The sequence below is a fragment of the Carassius auratus genome, chromosome 35, assembly GCF_003368295.1.
Source record: "Carassius auratus strain Wakin chromosome 35, ASM336829v1, whole genome shotgun sequence".
NCBI classification, from domain to species: Eukaryota; Metazoa; Chordata; class Actinopteri; order Cypriniformes; family Cyprinidae; genus Carassius; species Carassius auratus.
The window spans coordinates 11,862,096-11,880,079 of NC_039277.1; the positions used below are offsets into that span (position 1 = coordinate 11,862,096).

At 36.3% G+C, this 17,984-nt stretch overlaps 2 protein-coding genes and 1 long non-coding RNA gene across 3 annotated transcripts; 1 reads left to right on the forward strand and 2 right to left on the reverse strand.

Moving 5' to 3' along the window:
* Positions 1-598: 598 nt before the first annotated feature.
* LOC113054409 (uncharacterized) lies at positions 599-5,181 on the reverse strand. Its single transcript, XR_003277375.1, has 3 exons — positions 5,060-5,181; positions 2,718-3,115; positions 599-2,509 (listed from the first exon to the last, which is right to left on the reverse strand). It is a non-coding gene; the product is annotated as an uncharacterized LOC113054409 (long non-coding RNA).
* A 2-nt stretch (positions 5,182-5,183) lies between these two features.
* LOC113054407 (zinc finger and BTB domain-containing protein 21-like) lies at positions 5,184-11,708 on the forward strand. Its single transcript, XM_026219941.1, has 2 exons — positions 5,184-5,296; positions 6,752-11,708. The coding sequence occupies exon 2, from the start codon at positions 6,757-6,759 to the stop codon at positions 9,844-9,846; it is 3,090 nt and encodes a 1,029-aa protein (XP_026075726.1). The 5' UTR covers positions 5,184-5,296; positions 6,752-6,756; the 3' UTR covers positions 9,847-11,708.
* Positions 11,709-12,041: 333 nt separating this feature from the next.
* Positions 12,042-14,055, reverse strand: LOC113054408 (autophagy-related protein 101). Its single transcript, XM_026219943.1, has 2 exons — positions 13,533-14,055; positions 12,042-12,620 (listed from the first exon to the last, which is right to left on the reverse strand). The coding sequence occupies exons 1-2, from the start codon at positions 13,782-13,784 to the stop codon at positions 12,216-12,218; spliced, it is 657 nt and encodes a 218-aa protein (XP_026075728.1). The 5' UTR covers positions 13,785-14,055; the 3' UTR covers positions 12,042-12,215.
* Between the last annotated feature and the right edge of the window lie 3,929 nt (positions 14,056-17,984).

Here is a 17,984-nt window from a genome sequence, read left to right on the forward strand (position 1 = left end):
TCAAAAAATATCTGATGCATCCTGGAAACTGTAGCTATATTTGAGTTCATTATGACAACAATTGGAGTCAATGGAAAGTCCCCATCATGATGAAAACACTGGGGGCGGGGGGCTGTCTTTTCCCATTTTCCAAATCAGCTGTCTTCATACTTATCATCTGAATAATTCAAAGTTTAGAGGGTATTTTGGACAGAGATCTATTGTAAAATTAATAGCTTAAGAGGCATATTAGCACAAGGATCCATAGTTACTCCTGTCTGCTGTGAACTGTGGGAATCTTGTTAAACCTTAGTGAGAGAGAAAGTCCTGAGGGTTGCTTTTCTGGTTTCACAGGTCAGATATTACACAGATATGAAGGAGACAAAGACCACACTTACATCGGAATACATTGTAGATGGTGATCACCAGTTGGTTGGTACCAAACCAACTAACCCTGAGCTAAGCGAACCCTACTTGGTCTTTTCCACAGGCATAACATGAGTTTAAGAACAACAGTTCTTGTTATTATGGAGACTCTTGAAATTCTAGATGAGATGAAGGCGTGATCCCATCTTCAGAGACACAAGGAGGCAGATTAGATTAAGTAGAACATGGTCTTTTATTTAAATTACAACACAAATGCTTCATCTGCATTCTTATAATTACATTTAGTGGAATAACGGACATTAACTTTGTGTCCTGCCTTTTAGCAGCCCATTTCCCTCACTAATAAACACTGATGTGTATATCACAACATGGGCTAATTCAGTTACACATCCTATTTAAAAAAAAAGATAATAAATATAATAATTATGAAGAAAATAAATGAAGAAAATAAAATGTGTGTATGTCTGTGTACTGGAAGGGTTCTCTAATTAACAGAAACTGAGGGAAACAGTTATTAAGAAAAGAGTGATATTTCTGTTGGTTTACATATTGATCCTGATGCAACTAACAAATCAAGATTTTAAAATGCAACCTAAATAAGTAGAAATGACCATTGTGTAAGATATGACCTGTTTTTTTTTATAGCAAATATAAATTAACATGCAAACATAAACATGTTCACATATTCACCCACACCCATGAAAACACACAAATACACAGTTCTACAGCTCCAGGAGGCAAAACTGAGACATTGCCACGGAGATGCCTTACTTTTTTAGCATCTAGCTGAATAATAATTGGTGAATTGAAGATGTGTATGACTACCCCATCTCTGAAATGAACTTTTTACACGACATGTCTCTGGAGAATTCAGCCTACAAAAGATCGAGGAGGCCTTGTTTACTAGTTCTCTCACACAGGCTCCATGCACTCAAAAGTCTCCACAAATAGTCACATTATTTTTAAGAAATCTTAAATCCTTAAATCCTGAGAATAATTCATTGGAACATATTCTGTTTACAAAGGCCTCCATATAGCCTACTCATATTAGATTTTCATCTGTCCAAACACAACATACAGCCAACTGACCAAAGCTAGTATCAAATTGTACAGCTAATACAACAGTGTCCTCTAGTGGCCCATTTAAGAAAGTGACATAACATCACTGGAAAAGGGTGTATATAGTATTTTGTGTGTGAAATTTTCCTAAATGACATAAATAGGCCTATATTCAATCAATTTAAATATCTATACCAGGGCCACAATAGATATTTGGGAGGAGAAGCAACCTCGCAAATAATGAAATATACACATTTCTCTACCATTTGATATTGCTGATGGGAATAAACAACCAAATACACTGAAAGAAATTAAATAATAATTTGTAAAAAAATATATAATAATAATAATAATTATTATAATTATAATACCACAAACATTACTTTTCATTAAAAAATAAAACATTTAATTAAACATCAACTAGATTCAAAATGTGGAGTGTGACTTAATTGTGCAAATGCTTTGTAGGGTCATTGTGTATGAATTTCTTGAAACATTAGCTCAAGATCTGGATCTGGCAGTGCAGGGAGATGACGTAGTGATCACTGATGAGCCACAAAGTAACCTGAAAACTACCCAATCCTGCCACTAGGTCATTGGTCATATCAAAATACCTTTAAAAGATAGTTATCAATGTGACAAAATGAATATCATCCAGAAATCAGACCATTTTTAGGGCTTTTACAGTGGGCTACATTATTTAATTGTATAAATGTTTTATTATTTATTGTTTATTAAGTATATATATATATAGATTGTATATATAAGATAATATGGTCTCAGTTTGATATCTGAATTTAAGTAAAATATGTTTGTCATATACGCTGACATAATTAACAGCTTAAATTGAGTCTAGGTGTCTTTGACGTGACAAGAAATGGCATATTGAGTGAATGGAGAGAAAAACAAGCTCCATGGAGACAGTTGCTATGGAAGCACTGTACCCTGAGGGGGCGTATCCCATGGAGATAAGGATGCAACTGGAGTAAGTGTAAATTAAAGGAATTTCTAGATGCACAGAAGCCTTCGAAAAACGGCTCACATTGTTGTATAGCGTCACATTAGCAAAATTATGGGTGCTGTTCTGAAAGACAAAAAAAAAAAAACCTTGGTTACGTTATCATACTACACACTACTGTACATAAACATAATTTATTGAGTTTAATGATACTGGAGTTTTTAATTTTTAATCTCATAAAAAAAAGAGAGAAAAAAAACATGACTTCTGTTTTGCTCTCACTTAAAGTTGTGACAGTGTAATGAAATGTCTACAGAAGCCTTCTCTACTGTACCTGCACAGCTGTGCCCTGGTCTACTGGGGTCCAAGTCTATGTATCCAGACCAACAGCCAAAATTGTTTATACAGTAAGCCCATCAGTCTGCCCATCAATCATCCAGAAAACACTCATCTAAATCTTTAAATAACAGGAGACCAATCACATCTCAGGTCAACATGTCACACAATGTGGAAAGACTATTACACACAAGACACAGTAACTCCTGACTTGATCGTAACCATCGCAACATTTCATGACCTGTGTTTGGTATTTTGTTTATAAACAGTGACAACACACTGTCATGGCAGCCACCCACAGCACGGCCTCTTCTGGGTATATGAGGTTGGAGAGGAGATCACATTGGTCATGGACACAGATTAGTCATATTACACAGATGATAGTCTGATCATATCCTGAAAAAAGAAAAGAAAAAGAAAAGAAATTCAAAATTGTCTAAAATTGACAAACTGAACAACTGTAAACTTTCTAATACTTTCTTTTATACTTTTCTTATTTTGTTTGATCAAAATAATATTGCAATATTATTACATTTGCAATCATTAAAACTGTTTTATTTTTTTATATATTTAAAAATATAATTTATTCCTGTAATGACAAAAAAGTGTCATCAGTGTGTGCAGTGATGCTTTAGAAATCGTTCTAATATGATCTGGTGCTCAAGTAGCATTTCTTTTTATAAAAGGTTTTTGCTCTTATAAAATATATTTATAGAAACCGTGGTACATTTTTTGAGGATGCTTTGATGAATCGAAAGTTACAAATAACAAAATTTATTTGCAATAATCTTTTTGTAGCACCTTACTGTAAACGTCTTTACTGTCATTTGATCAATTTAATGATTCCCTGCTAAATAAAAGTATTAAAATTCTTTTTTAAAAAAATCTTACTGACCCCCCAATTTTGATTGGTAGTGAATGAACTATACACATATATTCATATACAACATCCCATTGTAAATAAAAATCACAAATGACCCAGAGAAAGTAATGAGATGAATGGAATTAAATGGAGAGTAAGTTTCCAGCTTTACTGATATTTTTTCTTTACAGACTTCAGAAAATCTCATAAATAGATTTTAAAAAGAAAAACAATTGCTTAGAATCGCCAAAATATGAAAGTAAAATCTCATGTTGTCCACATTCATTTTATGTAGGCCTACTCAAATTAGAAAACCATCTGAGAACATTATGATACTTAAATGAAGCACAGAAATGGAGAAAACGTAAGCAGATATTGTCTACCTTCAAATAAAGTGTTATGCCCCCATTCCAAATACAGTAAGAGACATGATTAACTAGGTAAAAAAAAAAAAAAAAAAAAAAAAATCATTTTGATTTTGATTTGCTATTGTCACGAAGTTCTTGTTTGGCCAAATTAATAGATATTATGTGTCTTAAGTTACGTTAGAACAAGTTCAATAAAACCTTTTTATTGTATTTCTACGGGCAGAGGAGAATAGCCAAACCAAAAAGAAACAAAGAAAACACAATGTAACATTCATAAAACTGTACACAATGAAATGCGCACGTGAGTGGAGCTGTAGTGCCATCTAGTGGTCACTGTTTTTGTTTAGTTTTTTGGCTCAGCTGCCGTGGATCGCGAACTGTGTGTGTGTGTGGATTGCAAGGCTTAAAGGGCAGGACGAAAGTCTCAAAATTCAAATGAAGCAAACAGAATCGACTCAGAAGAGACGTGGATGAATGCACAGACCTCGCCTTATCCACAAATGCACATTTTAATCCATACATGCACGAATTATGATAATTGTTAATACAAACTATAACATTTGTATTCACAAATATGTCTCTATTTGAACAAAATGCTGCACAATAATGTCATTCTTAACCCTGATAATGTAAAGCGCTTTAGTGCCTAGAAAAGCGCTATATAAATGTAAGGAATTATTATTATTATTACTAATAAAAGCATTTGTTTCAGTGTAGTGATGCACATTCGCAAATTTTTCATATCGTTTCCACGAATTGCATTGGGCCTTGTTCGTTAGTAGTTGTGTATGAAATGCTGAAAAAACTGTGAAAATGAATTCTCAAAATCCAAATGAACCAAACAAGATCGACTCGAACTAGACGAGCTAACTATTTGCAAACATGTCTGTATACAAATCGCTGCACAATCATTTAATCCTGAATAAAAATAAAAAGGCATTTGTTTGTGGTTCGTAAGATATGTGTATAAAATTGATGTAGTACATTGATATTTTTGCGTGAATCTATTAATCATTTTGAGTCTAATTTCATCCCATATTTCTTTAGCAGCCTGTCACTTTAACAAGTGAAGCGTGTATTCGTGCTTGAACCATAAAGGCTTGAACTCACCTCAACGGTTTATCAGTTCGTCATCCTCTACTCATTTCCTCGTCCACGCCCACAGCTTATACAGCAGCCAATCAGACAGCAGCACACGTGACGAGCGATCTTAGCGATGACCTCATCCCTACAGTGGGATGACGTCAAATACAAGATGGATGGAATCACGACTGTTTCATGCGCAACGCAACTCTGAAACAAAGTCCAGTGTCGGAGCTCCGGGGCACCCAAAGCCACCGAACTAGGGTGAGTAGAAATGCTGAACAACTTTGTTTCGTCGTCTAAGTGAAGTAGTTGAATGTTGTTTTGGTAAAAACAGGCTTTCCTGACGTAACGCCGAGGAGATTTTGACAGAAGCGGCTGCTCTCAGTCTGTTGTGCAGGATGCGATGTCTGCGCAGTCGGTGACAGGAGGACTGTGTGCGCGCAGACGCGTGTTCTAATCGTTTCTCGTATCTTGTGAATAGTGGAGGGAAGAGACGCAACCGTTGCCTGTATTTTGTAACTTGTTTGCTAATAGGGTGACAGTTTGGCAACGGTGATTCAACAGATGGTTTTATTTTAAACAGAGCTCGAGATTCAGAGGAAGGAACATGCAGCGAAATCATTTAATTTAAAATATTAACATACTTATTGGCTCGTTTTCATGCGTGAGTAGTCTCTCTATGCGACGTAAAACTAACTGTAACCAACGTTAGACATGTAATCAGCGGTCGTTATTCGCATGCGTAGACGCTTACTGTATTTACTTGCTTATTGTAATTCTGTAATTATTTAACAGCTTACGAAATAACTTAAATATTTATATTTTTCTAATCTGAGCATTTTAAATATCAACTTTTTTTCTTCGTAGTTGTTTTGCTGTAATGATTTATAGAAGAAATCATGTGCAAGTGTTTAATTTTACAGTGTATTAATAAATTAATAGTGCTTGCAGTCAGGCTTCTTTGTCAGTTTGTTTTAATATATATATATATATATATATATATATATATGTGTGTGTGTGTGTGTGTGTGTGTGTGTGTGTGTGTGTGTGTGTGTGTGTGTGTGTGCATATGTATATATGTAAACACACACAATATATTGCAGTGGTTGTCAATCACTCCAGGGTGCCCCATTATTAATAATATTAAGAATATTAATATAAATAATCATATCTGATTTCCGAAGTTTCAATAACTATGTATTTATTTTATTAAAACAAAGTTGTTGAAAATGTGTTTTTTATTTGAGAGTGACTAATGTGATGTAAGCTTACATGTTGTGCCTTTCTTAGCATTTATCAGCATTGTCATGTTTAAACTATTATGTATGTTTCATGGTAATAATCTACAGTAAGATAAATAATTTTAGCATTATTTAATGTATTGGGTAGCATTTATTAATGTAAATTCATTTTAATTTCCACATACAAATATATTGTTAACATTTCAAGTTGAATTTCACATAAATTAACAATACACTAAAAGTCTATTATAAATTTACATAAAAATTACATAAATTATGTAAAAATTGTTGTTCATTTGAAGTTCATGATACAGGGTGCATTAAGTAATGTATTGATATTTGTGATCAGTACTGAATGTACTGATATTTGTGAAAAGTGTTACCAAGATTATTTTTATGTAGCATAATTGATATGACCATTGTAATGACTTTTCAATGTCACTAAATTTGTATTTTCTTTTACTTCCCTTCAAAGCCAAAATGGAGAGCCTTGGGCACTACTGTAACCCTTCCCATGGTATTTCACTGCTGGGTGCCCTCAACGAGCAGCGGTTGAAGGAACAGCTCTGTGATGTTGTGTTGTTAGTGGGTGATCAACAGTACCAGGCCCATAAAAGTGTCCTTGCAGCATGCAGTGAATACTTCCAGTCTGTGTTCTCCAGAAGGGACTCAGAGAACCGCTCCATTGTTCAGCTTGACTTCTGTGAGCCTGATGCATTTGAGATTGTGCTAAACTACATCTACTCATCATCTCTGTTTGTGGAGAAATGCAGCCTGGCAGCTATACAGGAGTTGGGATATAGCCTCGGCATTCCCTTTCTAACCAACATCATGTCTATAAGACCTCAGGCGTCATACTCTGTGTCAAGAAAACGGATGTCACTCTCTGAGGAGGAGGATGGCTCTTCTCAAAAGAGAAGTGTTATTGTACATCAAGGTCAAGGTGAGCAGCCTGGCATGGATGTGTTTCAGAGGAAAAGTTCGACTCTTCAGGGAAAACTGTTTAAACAGGCCACAGAGCCACCTTCGCTCACACAGGATTTTAGCAATCAGAGCAAATTCTCAGGACACGTCAGACCAAATGAAAAAGAGACAAACAGTACCCCTAACAGCAGAAATTCAAACAAAAACACAGACGATGGTGATTGCAGATCTATCATCTCCTCACCAACATCCATACTGAGACATCGAACTGAATACCGATCGCCATCTATGAGGCCAAAACTAACATCCTCAGTGTCATTCAGTGAGTCTGTACAGCACACTAGCCTACAATCAGATCAAACTGAAGGTGCCATTGATGGAAGAATGGAAGTGTCTCATGAATCCAGGCCAGTGGGTGATCATCAAGGTCCATGCAACCAAACCGTAGACCGAAGTGGGCCACTTATTAAAAGTCTGCTGCGCAGATCATTGTCAATGGATAGTCCCGTTCCTATATTTTCTCCAGCTCTGGATCTTAAGGACTCACAAAGTCGAGAACAGTCTGTAGTCAAGTTATTTACCACAACAGCAAGGTTGCCTTCCCCTGAACATGAGGATAGGGTGTCAAAAGATATGCCATTTCTTCTCAGGTCAAGACAACGAAATGCATACGAGACGGACGGCACTCAAACAACTCAAATCAGGATAAAAGCGGAGCCCAGCAGTCCCCTTGCTGACCCTTCTGAAATTGTTCACATTACCGTTGGAGACAATCTGCCGTTAAATTTCAAAGTCTTTCAGGAAAACTATGATGAAGGTTCCAGAGGGTACTTCGCTTCCTCGATGAAGAGGAAGACTAAGATAGATGGAAGTTATATGCCCTTTAAGAAATCTAGGCCTGTTAATGAGCATCATCTGTTGCATCAGGAAAGCACATTTGGTGAGGTACCTTGCAATTCCAACATAGACAATAATGATGAGGAACCTGGAGAACTTCGGCCAAACAAAATGTTTAAGTGCTGGAACTGCCTGAAGGTTTTCAGGTCTAATGCTGGTCTGTATCGCCATGTGAACATGTACCACAACCCAAAGAAGCCGTATGCTTGTGACATCTGCCACAAACGTTTTCACACAAACTTCAAAGTCTGGACTCATTGCCAAACCCAACACGGCGTGGTGCAAAATCCCGCAACATCTACTAGTTCCTATTCTGTCCTGGATGAAAAGTTTCAGAGGAAGCTAATTGATATTGTCAGAGAGCGGGAAATAAAGAAGGCCTTGATTATGAAGCTCCGGAGATCCAAGCAAGGCCTGCAGTCGCAACCCTTCGGCAGGAAAAACAGGCGATCGAAGTCCTACGGATGCCCCTACTGTGGTAAAAGGTTTTTCTTTCAATCACACTTAAAACTGCATATGAAAGGACACTCCGCTGAGCCGGCTAACCTTGACATGGATGCCGAGAGAGACCTTCAATACAAGCAGCAGCAGCAGTTGACACATCTTAAAGAAAACCAAGATAAGGATGTCTTTTTTTGCCGGCTCTGCAATGAGAAACTGCCCTCTTTGCCTGAATTAGAAGACCATGAGAGAGCATGTAGGTATGCTACCGTCTGCCCATACTGTGGACTTCGATTCTCCAACACAGTTGTCAAGAAAGACCACGAAGCTCACTGCAAGTACAAAAAGCTGTCCTGTCTTGAGTGTATGCGCACGTTTAAGTCTTCTTTCAGCATATGGCGTCATCAGGTGGAAGTCCACAAGCAAAATATGATGAGTGTGAAGGAGCAGTTGACTCTCGGTCTCCAGGAGAGCAATCATGACGAATCATCCAACGTTCTCAGAGTTCCTCCTTCTTCTCAGGAGTTGATGCGTGACTCCAGAGAGGAAGCAGTGTACAGTGACTCATCAGTTCCACCAATGTATGATTCTGAAGACTCGTCGTCTTATGCACCAGAGGACTTGAGCACTCACGGTCCAGGGGAGCTTCAAGTCAAAGAGGAACCTCAAGAGGAAGCAGTATCAGCCAAGGACGGCATGAGCAAAGCTTCTGTTGGATCTGAGGAACCAGGCGTTTGGCCTTGTGAGAAGTGTGGGAAGCTTTTCAGTGGCCACAAAGACCTGGAACGACATCAGGAACTGCTTTGCCACATCAAACCCTTCATCTGCCACATATGTCACAAAGCATTCAGGACCAACTTCCGCCTCTGGAGCCACTACCAGTCCCACATGTCCACACCTGAGGAGCCAGGGATGAGAGAGATTGACAGGCTTCAGTCTTCTCCATCTCCTTCGCCACCTCTCACAATTTCCATCCCAGAGCCTCCAGCTTCTCAAGAACCTCCACTCAAAGCAACCCATTCTGGGGTGGATGCCTCAGAAGAGGAACCCAGAGGCTCCATGTCACTGTCAACCAAACTCAAGAAGCCACAGCAGGACAAAAAAGGTGACGTTGAGCCAAGGGAACAATCTCACTGCAAGTCCGACAGCACAGACGAAACTATTACCCCTCAGGAATCTGACACGCTATTTTACCATGCCCCAACTCTCTCTGCACTTACCTTTAAACGGCAGTACATGTGCAAATTCTGTCACCGGACATTTAAGTCCGCTTTCAGTCTGTGGAGTCACGAGCAGAGCCATACATAAGAGTGCAGAGTTGCACATTAGTAGCCCTAACCATTAAAGTAGTCTCCTTTAAACTGTCAAATGATTTACTTTGGGAGACACTTGCAGACAAAACCCAGGGATTTTTTAATAGAATTTGATCATACTTAATATACCTTATTTCTATAAACAGTATTCAAAGACTGTCAAGAGTTTCCTGAATGCATCTTTGATTGCATGCCAAGAGTTGCTCAAAGCATAAATTAGTTTTCTAAAGCATTTCCCTGTATTACATTTTAAGTTCACTTTTCAATGATCATGAAAGGCCATTATATTCTGTCACCTTAAGAACTCTTCTAAATTAGTTTATTTTATTGCAAACAAAAAATGAGTGATTACTTTTTTGGATTGTTACGCAGAAGACTTACGCTTCTCTTGTTTTAGTGGCCTTTATGCTGTTAGCACTTTCAAATATTTACAAATAAACATCGTTCTCTATTAAAAGCACAGGCCTATGCAGACAGGGCATTAATAGACATTAATTCCTTCTTTTCTGGCCTAAAATGATTAAGTTAAGGAAACTGAAGAAAAAGGTGTTTAGGCATTAAATGCCCAATTCAGCCCTGCTTATGCTCTTATAGCTTTTAATCTTAAATTGTTTCTTTAATCATTTAAAGAGAATAAAGATTTATATCTTAATATCAAACTATATAATAAACTTTGTGAACATTGATAGAGGTGAGGAAAATGTTAATCATTTAATTTTGATATAGCTAGTTAAGTTGTATTTATAATTTTAAGAGCATTCTGATAGTGTTTTTGCCAGTTATGTAAACTTACATGGTATTTTTGTTTAGAGAATGTGGATAATATTCAGTAATTGCATTGAACAAATCGAAGGCTTTATATGTACAAATAGCAGGTTTGGAGTGATGTTCTTTAAGCAGTTTTTAGTGTGTGCCTGCAACGTGGATCTTCTAATACTTTTTGTTGTACAGGACATGCAGTATATATGTGGGAATTACTTCTCATAAATGTGTAGAGATGAAGTCAGAGTAGATTTTCGTACTGTATCAGTACATTGTGAGCTGGACCATAGTGTAAGTTCAACTTACCAGAACTCTGTACTCGGTGATTAATGAAGTCTTGATGCAATGACGTTGAATGGTTGCACATTCCCGATGTTCAGTGGACCTTTTCTGTGACCGTATGAGCCAGAAAATATCTTTATTCTAAAATATTAAAGCACAAAAACAGCAATCTTATTAGCAAGTGTTTGAAATATTAATAAATTAAGGAACATTAGGGGATGTTTGGCTTCCCAAGCTTATGGCCTTTGTCGAACACAAAATCTAATTTGCGTTTTCCATCAGCTACTGACATTTAGTCTATATTTTGATGGATAAAATGGTAATACATTCCTTTTTATGTTACACCCCTAATAAAGGTATTGATTAATGAACAAGTTGGATAGAAGTTCCTGATTTAGTTTGCATTTAATTTGTCCCCAGTATTACATGACATAACATCAACTTCTTGTTTTGAGTAAAGAATTTAACCATATTATCAGCAGATCAATTAGTCCTGATAATAAAATGATTATTTCAGTAATTGATAAACTTCTTAATATGGTTTAATGAAAGGTTGTATGACATTTAATGAATAGGGATGACAGAACAGACCATTTAATCATCATCCTGGTCTTTGTTTTTACAACACACACATTTTCTCTTATGAAAAGTATCTCTTTTTTTGGTATTCCTGTAGTATCTCTGCAATAACTAATATTGTAAGCACTTGAATTATTCTAATGTGGCTTTAAAAACTGTATCAGTTTTTGTGTTCAATGATTTTCTACTGTTTCTGTGCTTGCTTTCTAAAATAAATATCAACATGTGCAATAATTTGTGTTCTGATTTGGACACTGTGTCAGTTACAAAATTTACAGACACTATTTGGGTAAAGTATGAATTATTATCTATTGGACGAAAAAGAGAATGCAGTATATATAAAGTATAGAAGTTTTCTTAGATATAAATAGGTATTACTTTTTTTTTTTTATATTATTGAACAGGCTATTTTTTTTAATTGAATAGACATTAAATTTGTTATTTAGCTTTTGAGTTAAGGTGAATATATGGAAAAAAGCACCTACTTATCAGCGTGACAAAAATTCAGACAAATTTACAAGAAAAAAAAAAAAAGAATTCAGGGAACATAATTAATTTTATTGAAAAAAAAAAATGAATAATTTGCTTGCGTGAATTAGCTGATGCAAACATTATGGACAGCATAATTATACAGGAAAAGTGTAGTGAATTTACTTGAAATCCCATTGTAATGATTTTCTATTTTTACAAGATCATCATAAAAATCCAAGAAGCATCTGGCTTCAGCTGCTTAACTGTCTTTTACAATGCCAGTGTGTCTTTGATCAGCCTCCTCATGGTAGTGCTCACTGACGTGCCCAGAGAATCAGTGATCTGGTACGTGATCTTGTACAGATACGGCTGGACGTCTTTCAAACTCGTATCGAACACATTGTCCACCTCCGATTGTGTAGGCATCTTGGGAAGATATTCATGACGGTTAATGACTTCCACGATGTTGATGACTTTCTCGCCGAGCTTCTCGCCAACCTTCTCCCTGCAGATCTGGCGCTCTTGTTCGTTGGCCAGGTTCACCACGTTCACCTTAATACTCCAGACCTCCCACGGGATGCATTCGTCTGAAAAGGGCCAGCGTGATTTCTTCTTCTGGTAGAACTCCAAAGAGATCTGACCCATGCCATCACTCCCAGAATTACCAAGAGCATCCTGGGTAGAAATAAGGTTGTGGTTATAAAACGTGTAATAAACGCAACAATCACACTACTACCTTATTAAAACTTTAAGGATATGGATTTGTTTAATAAGAAAAAATGGACAGAAGTAATTTTGTAATTCCTGGAACAAATATTTAGGAACCAAATATAATAAGGATGCAAAATATAGTCTTGGTATACTTGGACTATATTTTAAATCCTCTGTTAGATGAGTTACATTTATTTTATTTTTTAAATAGAGAGAATTCCAGCTTTTCAAAGCAATACGATTTTGAAGAAGGCAAGAATCCACAGATTTAAATGACTTGGTTAGAATTACCATAGAGCTATGGAACATGAAATGAATATACTTTATTACTTTATTGAAAAGATATAGGCAACTCTGAAATGAAAGCATTTAAAGAAACAGATATATTAGATTAATTCATATAGCATATTATGGTTAGGTATCATGTCTTACAGGTGTGATTATAAATGCATAATATAGATATAATACATGAACATACATGAATTTTCCATCTGGAGATGTAAAAATAAATAAATAAAATCGACCTACTTGTTTATATACAGTCTTTGTTTTTATGTTTTGGTGCTGGGTATTATTAACACAAAATAACCAAACTGAATAAAAGGAAGGAGAAGCATAAAAATTTAAGAAATACTAAAGGAAGAAGTATGCCCTTAGAAAATAAAAAGAAATTGTACATGAATAAAGAAATTAACCATGATTCAGTAGCGTTATACCATCGTACTAAAATCACGTCAGAGTACTCTGGTACTACCATGGAGCATGTCCAAACATGGTAAACATGGTGTTACCATGGTACACCTTTATAGTGAGTTAAAGCTTAATAGTCTAATAAGAATATATAGCTCTTAAATTAACTTCTGTGATTAAAAGTACCTTAAATTCGGCTACCGCTTTCCTGATAACCCTGTCCAGCTCATCAGAAGACACTCGCACGAATGTGAAGTCGATGAAGTCGCAGTCCACGTCTTGAGTTCCCACCGTGCCGATGGAGTACGTGCCCTCTTTCTTATAGTGAAATTTCCCCGTGCTGCGGTGCAGGAGGATCGTGTGCAGGAGGGCTAGCATGGCCTCATCCACCTGCCTGCCCTCCACTGACACCTCCAGCACTTCTGATCGACAGTTCATGATATTCTAAAATAATGTTCTATAGCTAATAAACCAAAAAGATTTTCGAAAGATCTGTTGATCTGAGCAAATAGACACGGATCTAAACATTCAGCTATTCTGCCTCTAAAAACGCTGAGCTGTGTCACTTTAGACTGTCTGAAACAGGTTACAATAAAATAGAGACTTAAAAATATAAATACGAAAACCAAACGTCATTTAAACGTCTAGGGCGTTTATATAACATGTTTACCTTAGACACAAAATGTCGATGCGCGTTATTTCTTCTTTCAATAAAGTGCTTTTGTTTTGTAAACACACGTCAGATGTACAGGGCGGGATAAGGAACAGCGGAGTTTGGCGTTTTAATAATCGCGGGGTTTGGTTCACAGTGTTTTCGAGATAAAATAACCGGCTCAGCAGTGATTCATTACGGAGTAAGAATTGGACTGAAATGATCGTGCTTACAAGATTTAATGGCTACGATTTTATCTTAGCCAGAGTTACAATACAATAAATGCAAACAATAAATATGTTCAAACCTGTAGTATATAAAGTATATAAATAACTAAAATAAAACAAAATAACGATTAATAACAAAAAGTCAATATTATATATTATATTTAATAAAATGACTACATCCTTAAACCACATTGGTTAGAAGTATATATATATATATATATATATATATATATATATATATATATATATATATATATATATATATATATATATATAATAAATGGAGCCATTTAATTATATAAATTTTATATATAATATTTTATGCAAATATATATTGTTTATTTACGCTAATGTATATTTAACTTGTGACAAACTTGTGTCATTGGAGTCATGGGACTTTTATTTTGAAGATAATCTTCAGTATCTGTTGTTTTGGAGGGGGTATCAGAGGGAAGAAAAAAACATTAAGTACACGTATGTTTATATTTTGAAGTCTAATTTTAATTTCACAGAAATATTCTATCTATAGTAAATTCTTCAAAGAGTGACTCTGAATGTATCCACCCAACTAAGAGTATTTTATATGGCTACAATTAGCTGTCATCTGTATAATATTCATCAAAGTGGGTTTCTTTACTGACATGCGTCCTCTTCATCATCCTATCAACAAAGTCCTGCACAAAATACCTTTCTTACCGCCTCACGAGAGTCACAGATTACTAGAAAAATACATTTAACAGCTTTTTGTTAAATCCGTGCTGGTCACAGAGGGATGATGGTCAGCCTCATCAGCAGAGGGAGGCAACAGAGAGCCTATGAGCTCTGGATCTCCTGCACCAGGAGGCAGAACCTGATTTTACCAAAGCCCCTTTCACACTGCCATTCCGGCAAATACAGGGGTAAAGTGTTCCTGTAATTGTTCCCTGGTCGCTAGATTTGGCACTTTCACACTGCCAGTGATGACCCGGTATATGTGCGTGCTTTCACACACAACCCTTGAAGATCCCGTAACGACACGTGACATCAGCGCGTGACGTGTAATATACGAGTCGACAAAGCTTGACACGTTATACTTTAACTGAAGCAAGCAAACGATCTCTGCGTCAGCGCGGAAAGTGAGGAACTAACTGATCTCTGCTTCATTACAGTTTGCACATATGTTTTCGTCGCGAATGTTGATCTTCCTTCAAAACAGCCGGTAAAAAAGTCGCGCGATAACGCGCGTCATCACTTCGATACCGAATTAGATCTGGCTTTTGTTCACACAGCGCTCGTTCCGGATCGATTACCGCAATGTTACTATGTCCCCGACCCGGGTTCGATTCGGTAATCAATTCCGGGACGTGGTTGCTTTCACACAGAAGGCGACCAGGCAATGTTACGGGAATATTGCGGGTCCGACGTGCAGTGTGAAAGGGGCTCAAGTGAGACATGTTCCAGGGACAACATCTTTGTTGACCCTGGAACAACATTGTGATTAACCAATCAGATTTGAACAACCAGTTTATAGATTTTGTGAAGTTTATGCTTAAAATCACTGTTTGGTGCTTGTACATCAGCAACATATGGTCAGGAATAAACTCAGCAAAATCAGGACGTGCCACCAGGAACAGGCTCTGGGGAGAATTGTGACATTCTGCTCGGCTCTAGATCATGCCCTCAGGTATAGGTGGGGAAGACCGCTGAGATCTGCGGGGCCCCTGGTATCTGAAATACTGAGGAAATCGATTATAATTTGTATATTGCATCATAACATCTTGGTAATATGTGGCAAATATATTTCAAAAGTGGGATGTGCCAAAATATGTCTTTGTTACTTCTATAAAATTGTTGTTTTCCCCTTTTTTCAGCATGCAGCTGACTGTAGATATGCAGATTCCTGTGTGTTTTGGAGGAAAGGCACTGTATATAGACACAGGAGGGAGTTTCTCAGTGCAGCTGGTTGCTGATATGGTGGAGACAGCCGTGCAGCACTGCACCCAACTGGATACAGATCTGATTTGAGTAACTGAGATTTTGGGATGTGTAAATGTACATATATTCAGAAGAAAAATGCTTAATGAGCTCGACATGTATAATTGTCAAATAATCTGTCTTTGTTTTTCCTCTTTAGAAAAAGACTTAGCTTTAGAGGAACTTACTGTTGAGAAGATCCTCTCTAACCTCTTCTTGGTCCATTGCCATGACTATGTATAGCTGTTAGCTGAGGTTTACCTCCTACCTTACTTCCTTTCCGAGCATCCTGAGGTAAAAAAAAAAAAAATGCAGCTAAGGACAGGTGCGGTAAGTAGTGATTGACAGCATTGCATTCCCATTCCGGCATGACTTAGAGGATCTTTCTCAGAAGACCCGCCCCCTGAATGGCAACACATCAAAGTTTAGTGGTACTCAGCAACTCTTACTACTGAAACAGAATAATGAATGGCAGACAAATCAATTTAATTATTCTTTTTTTTTTTTTTTGCTGAATACTTAAAAATATCTTAAAAATATTTATTAAAAATAATTTAATTTTATATGTATCTGTATCCCTAAGATATTTGATTAGGATATATAAGATTAGATTAATTTGATTACTCACATTTTGTTAAATTAATAATAATTAAATTCAAATATGAATATATACTTAAGGCAATATTACTAATCTTTGTTGAAATTAACTTACTGGCATAAAAAATAACTAATAAAAATATCAAAAACACAACAAAATTAATTTAATATTTAAATAAATTAATTAAAAAAAATTGAAGATACTGAAAATATAAAATTGAAATCTAACACTATATTTGCAAAAACTGTAATAGTATATCAATAGTTCTAAAATAACACTGGTCTATGTATAAATATATATATATATATTTGTATGTATATGTAATATTTAAATATATACATAATATTAAGGATATATAAACTGTATGAAAGAATATATATCATTTTATATATCAGCATATCATATATCATATCATATTTTAGCAGAGGCTCATCATGCACTGGGAGGGACTGTGAAGATAAACACAGACACTTTTAATTTGCTAATTGTGTGGGAAGGTGTGTGTGTTTTTTTTTTTTTTTATATATATATTGGATTTAGTCTATAAGTCCACTCAACCTGACACAGCACAATGTGGCTTTAGAAAATAGAAGCCAACATCTGTGGTGTTCTCAGCTAAATGTGTCTTCTAGAGAGAGAGAGAGGGAGAGAGAGAGAGAGAGAGAGAGAGAGAGAGCATGTTTCATAAGCTCTTTACCCTTCACCTCCGTGGGTGATGGAATGAATCACTTTGAACAAGTAGCTTGCTTTGCCTTTTGTAGCCAGACCTTATTCATAATGCATCCTGCATACTTGCCAGTCTATTACACCATAGCAGCAGGCAGCTGAAAGGCACAGAGAGCATTTCCATCATGCTTTCTCGTCTCTTGCCATGAAGTTGAAGGTCTTCCTGCTGGCTGTACAGTACAGCCTCCTGCATTTGAATTGCCGCAGACCCTCTTGCTTTTTAAACAGAGCAGACAAGGTCAGAGAGAGAGAGACTGTGCACAAAAACAAGTACTTTTATGCTCTTCTCAACCTGTCCAATCTGTCTTTAGGTTCGCCTTCTTGTCCCCAAGTCAAATGGAGGCCACAATTCAATATCATATTACATTCAATTTAGGAATAACAGTGGAGAAAAAAAATGTTATGTAAGAAAAAAGTATTATCACAGGAATAAATGTGTATGTATAAAGAAAAAATTTAAGTAAAAATATTATAAATTTGTC

Bases quoted from the DNA above. Each gene is read 5' to 3' on its own strand.
- LOC113054407 (XM_026219941.1), top strand. From the start codon at position 6,757: ATGGAGAGCCTTGGGCACTACTGTAACCCTTCCCATGGTATTTCACTG.
- LOC113054408 (XM_026219943.1), bottom strand. From the start codon at position 13,784: ATGAACTGTCGATCAGAAGTGCTGGAGGTGTCAGTGGAGGGCAGGCAG. The intron at 12,621-13,532 runs GTACTTTTAATC...ATTTCTACCCAG, and splicing joins AAGCGGTAGCCGAATTTAAG to GATGCTCTTGGTAATTCTGG.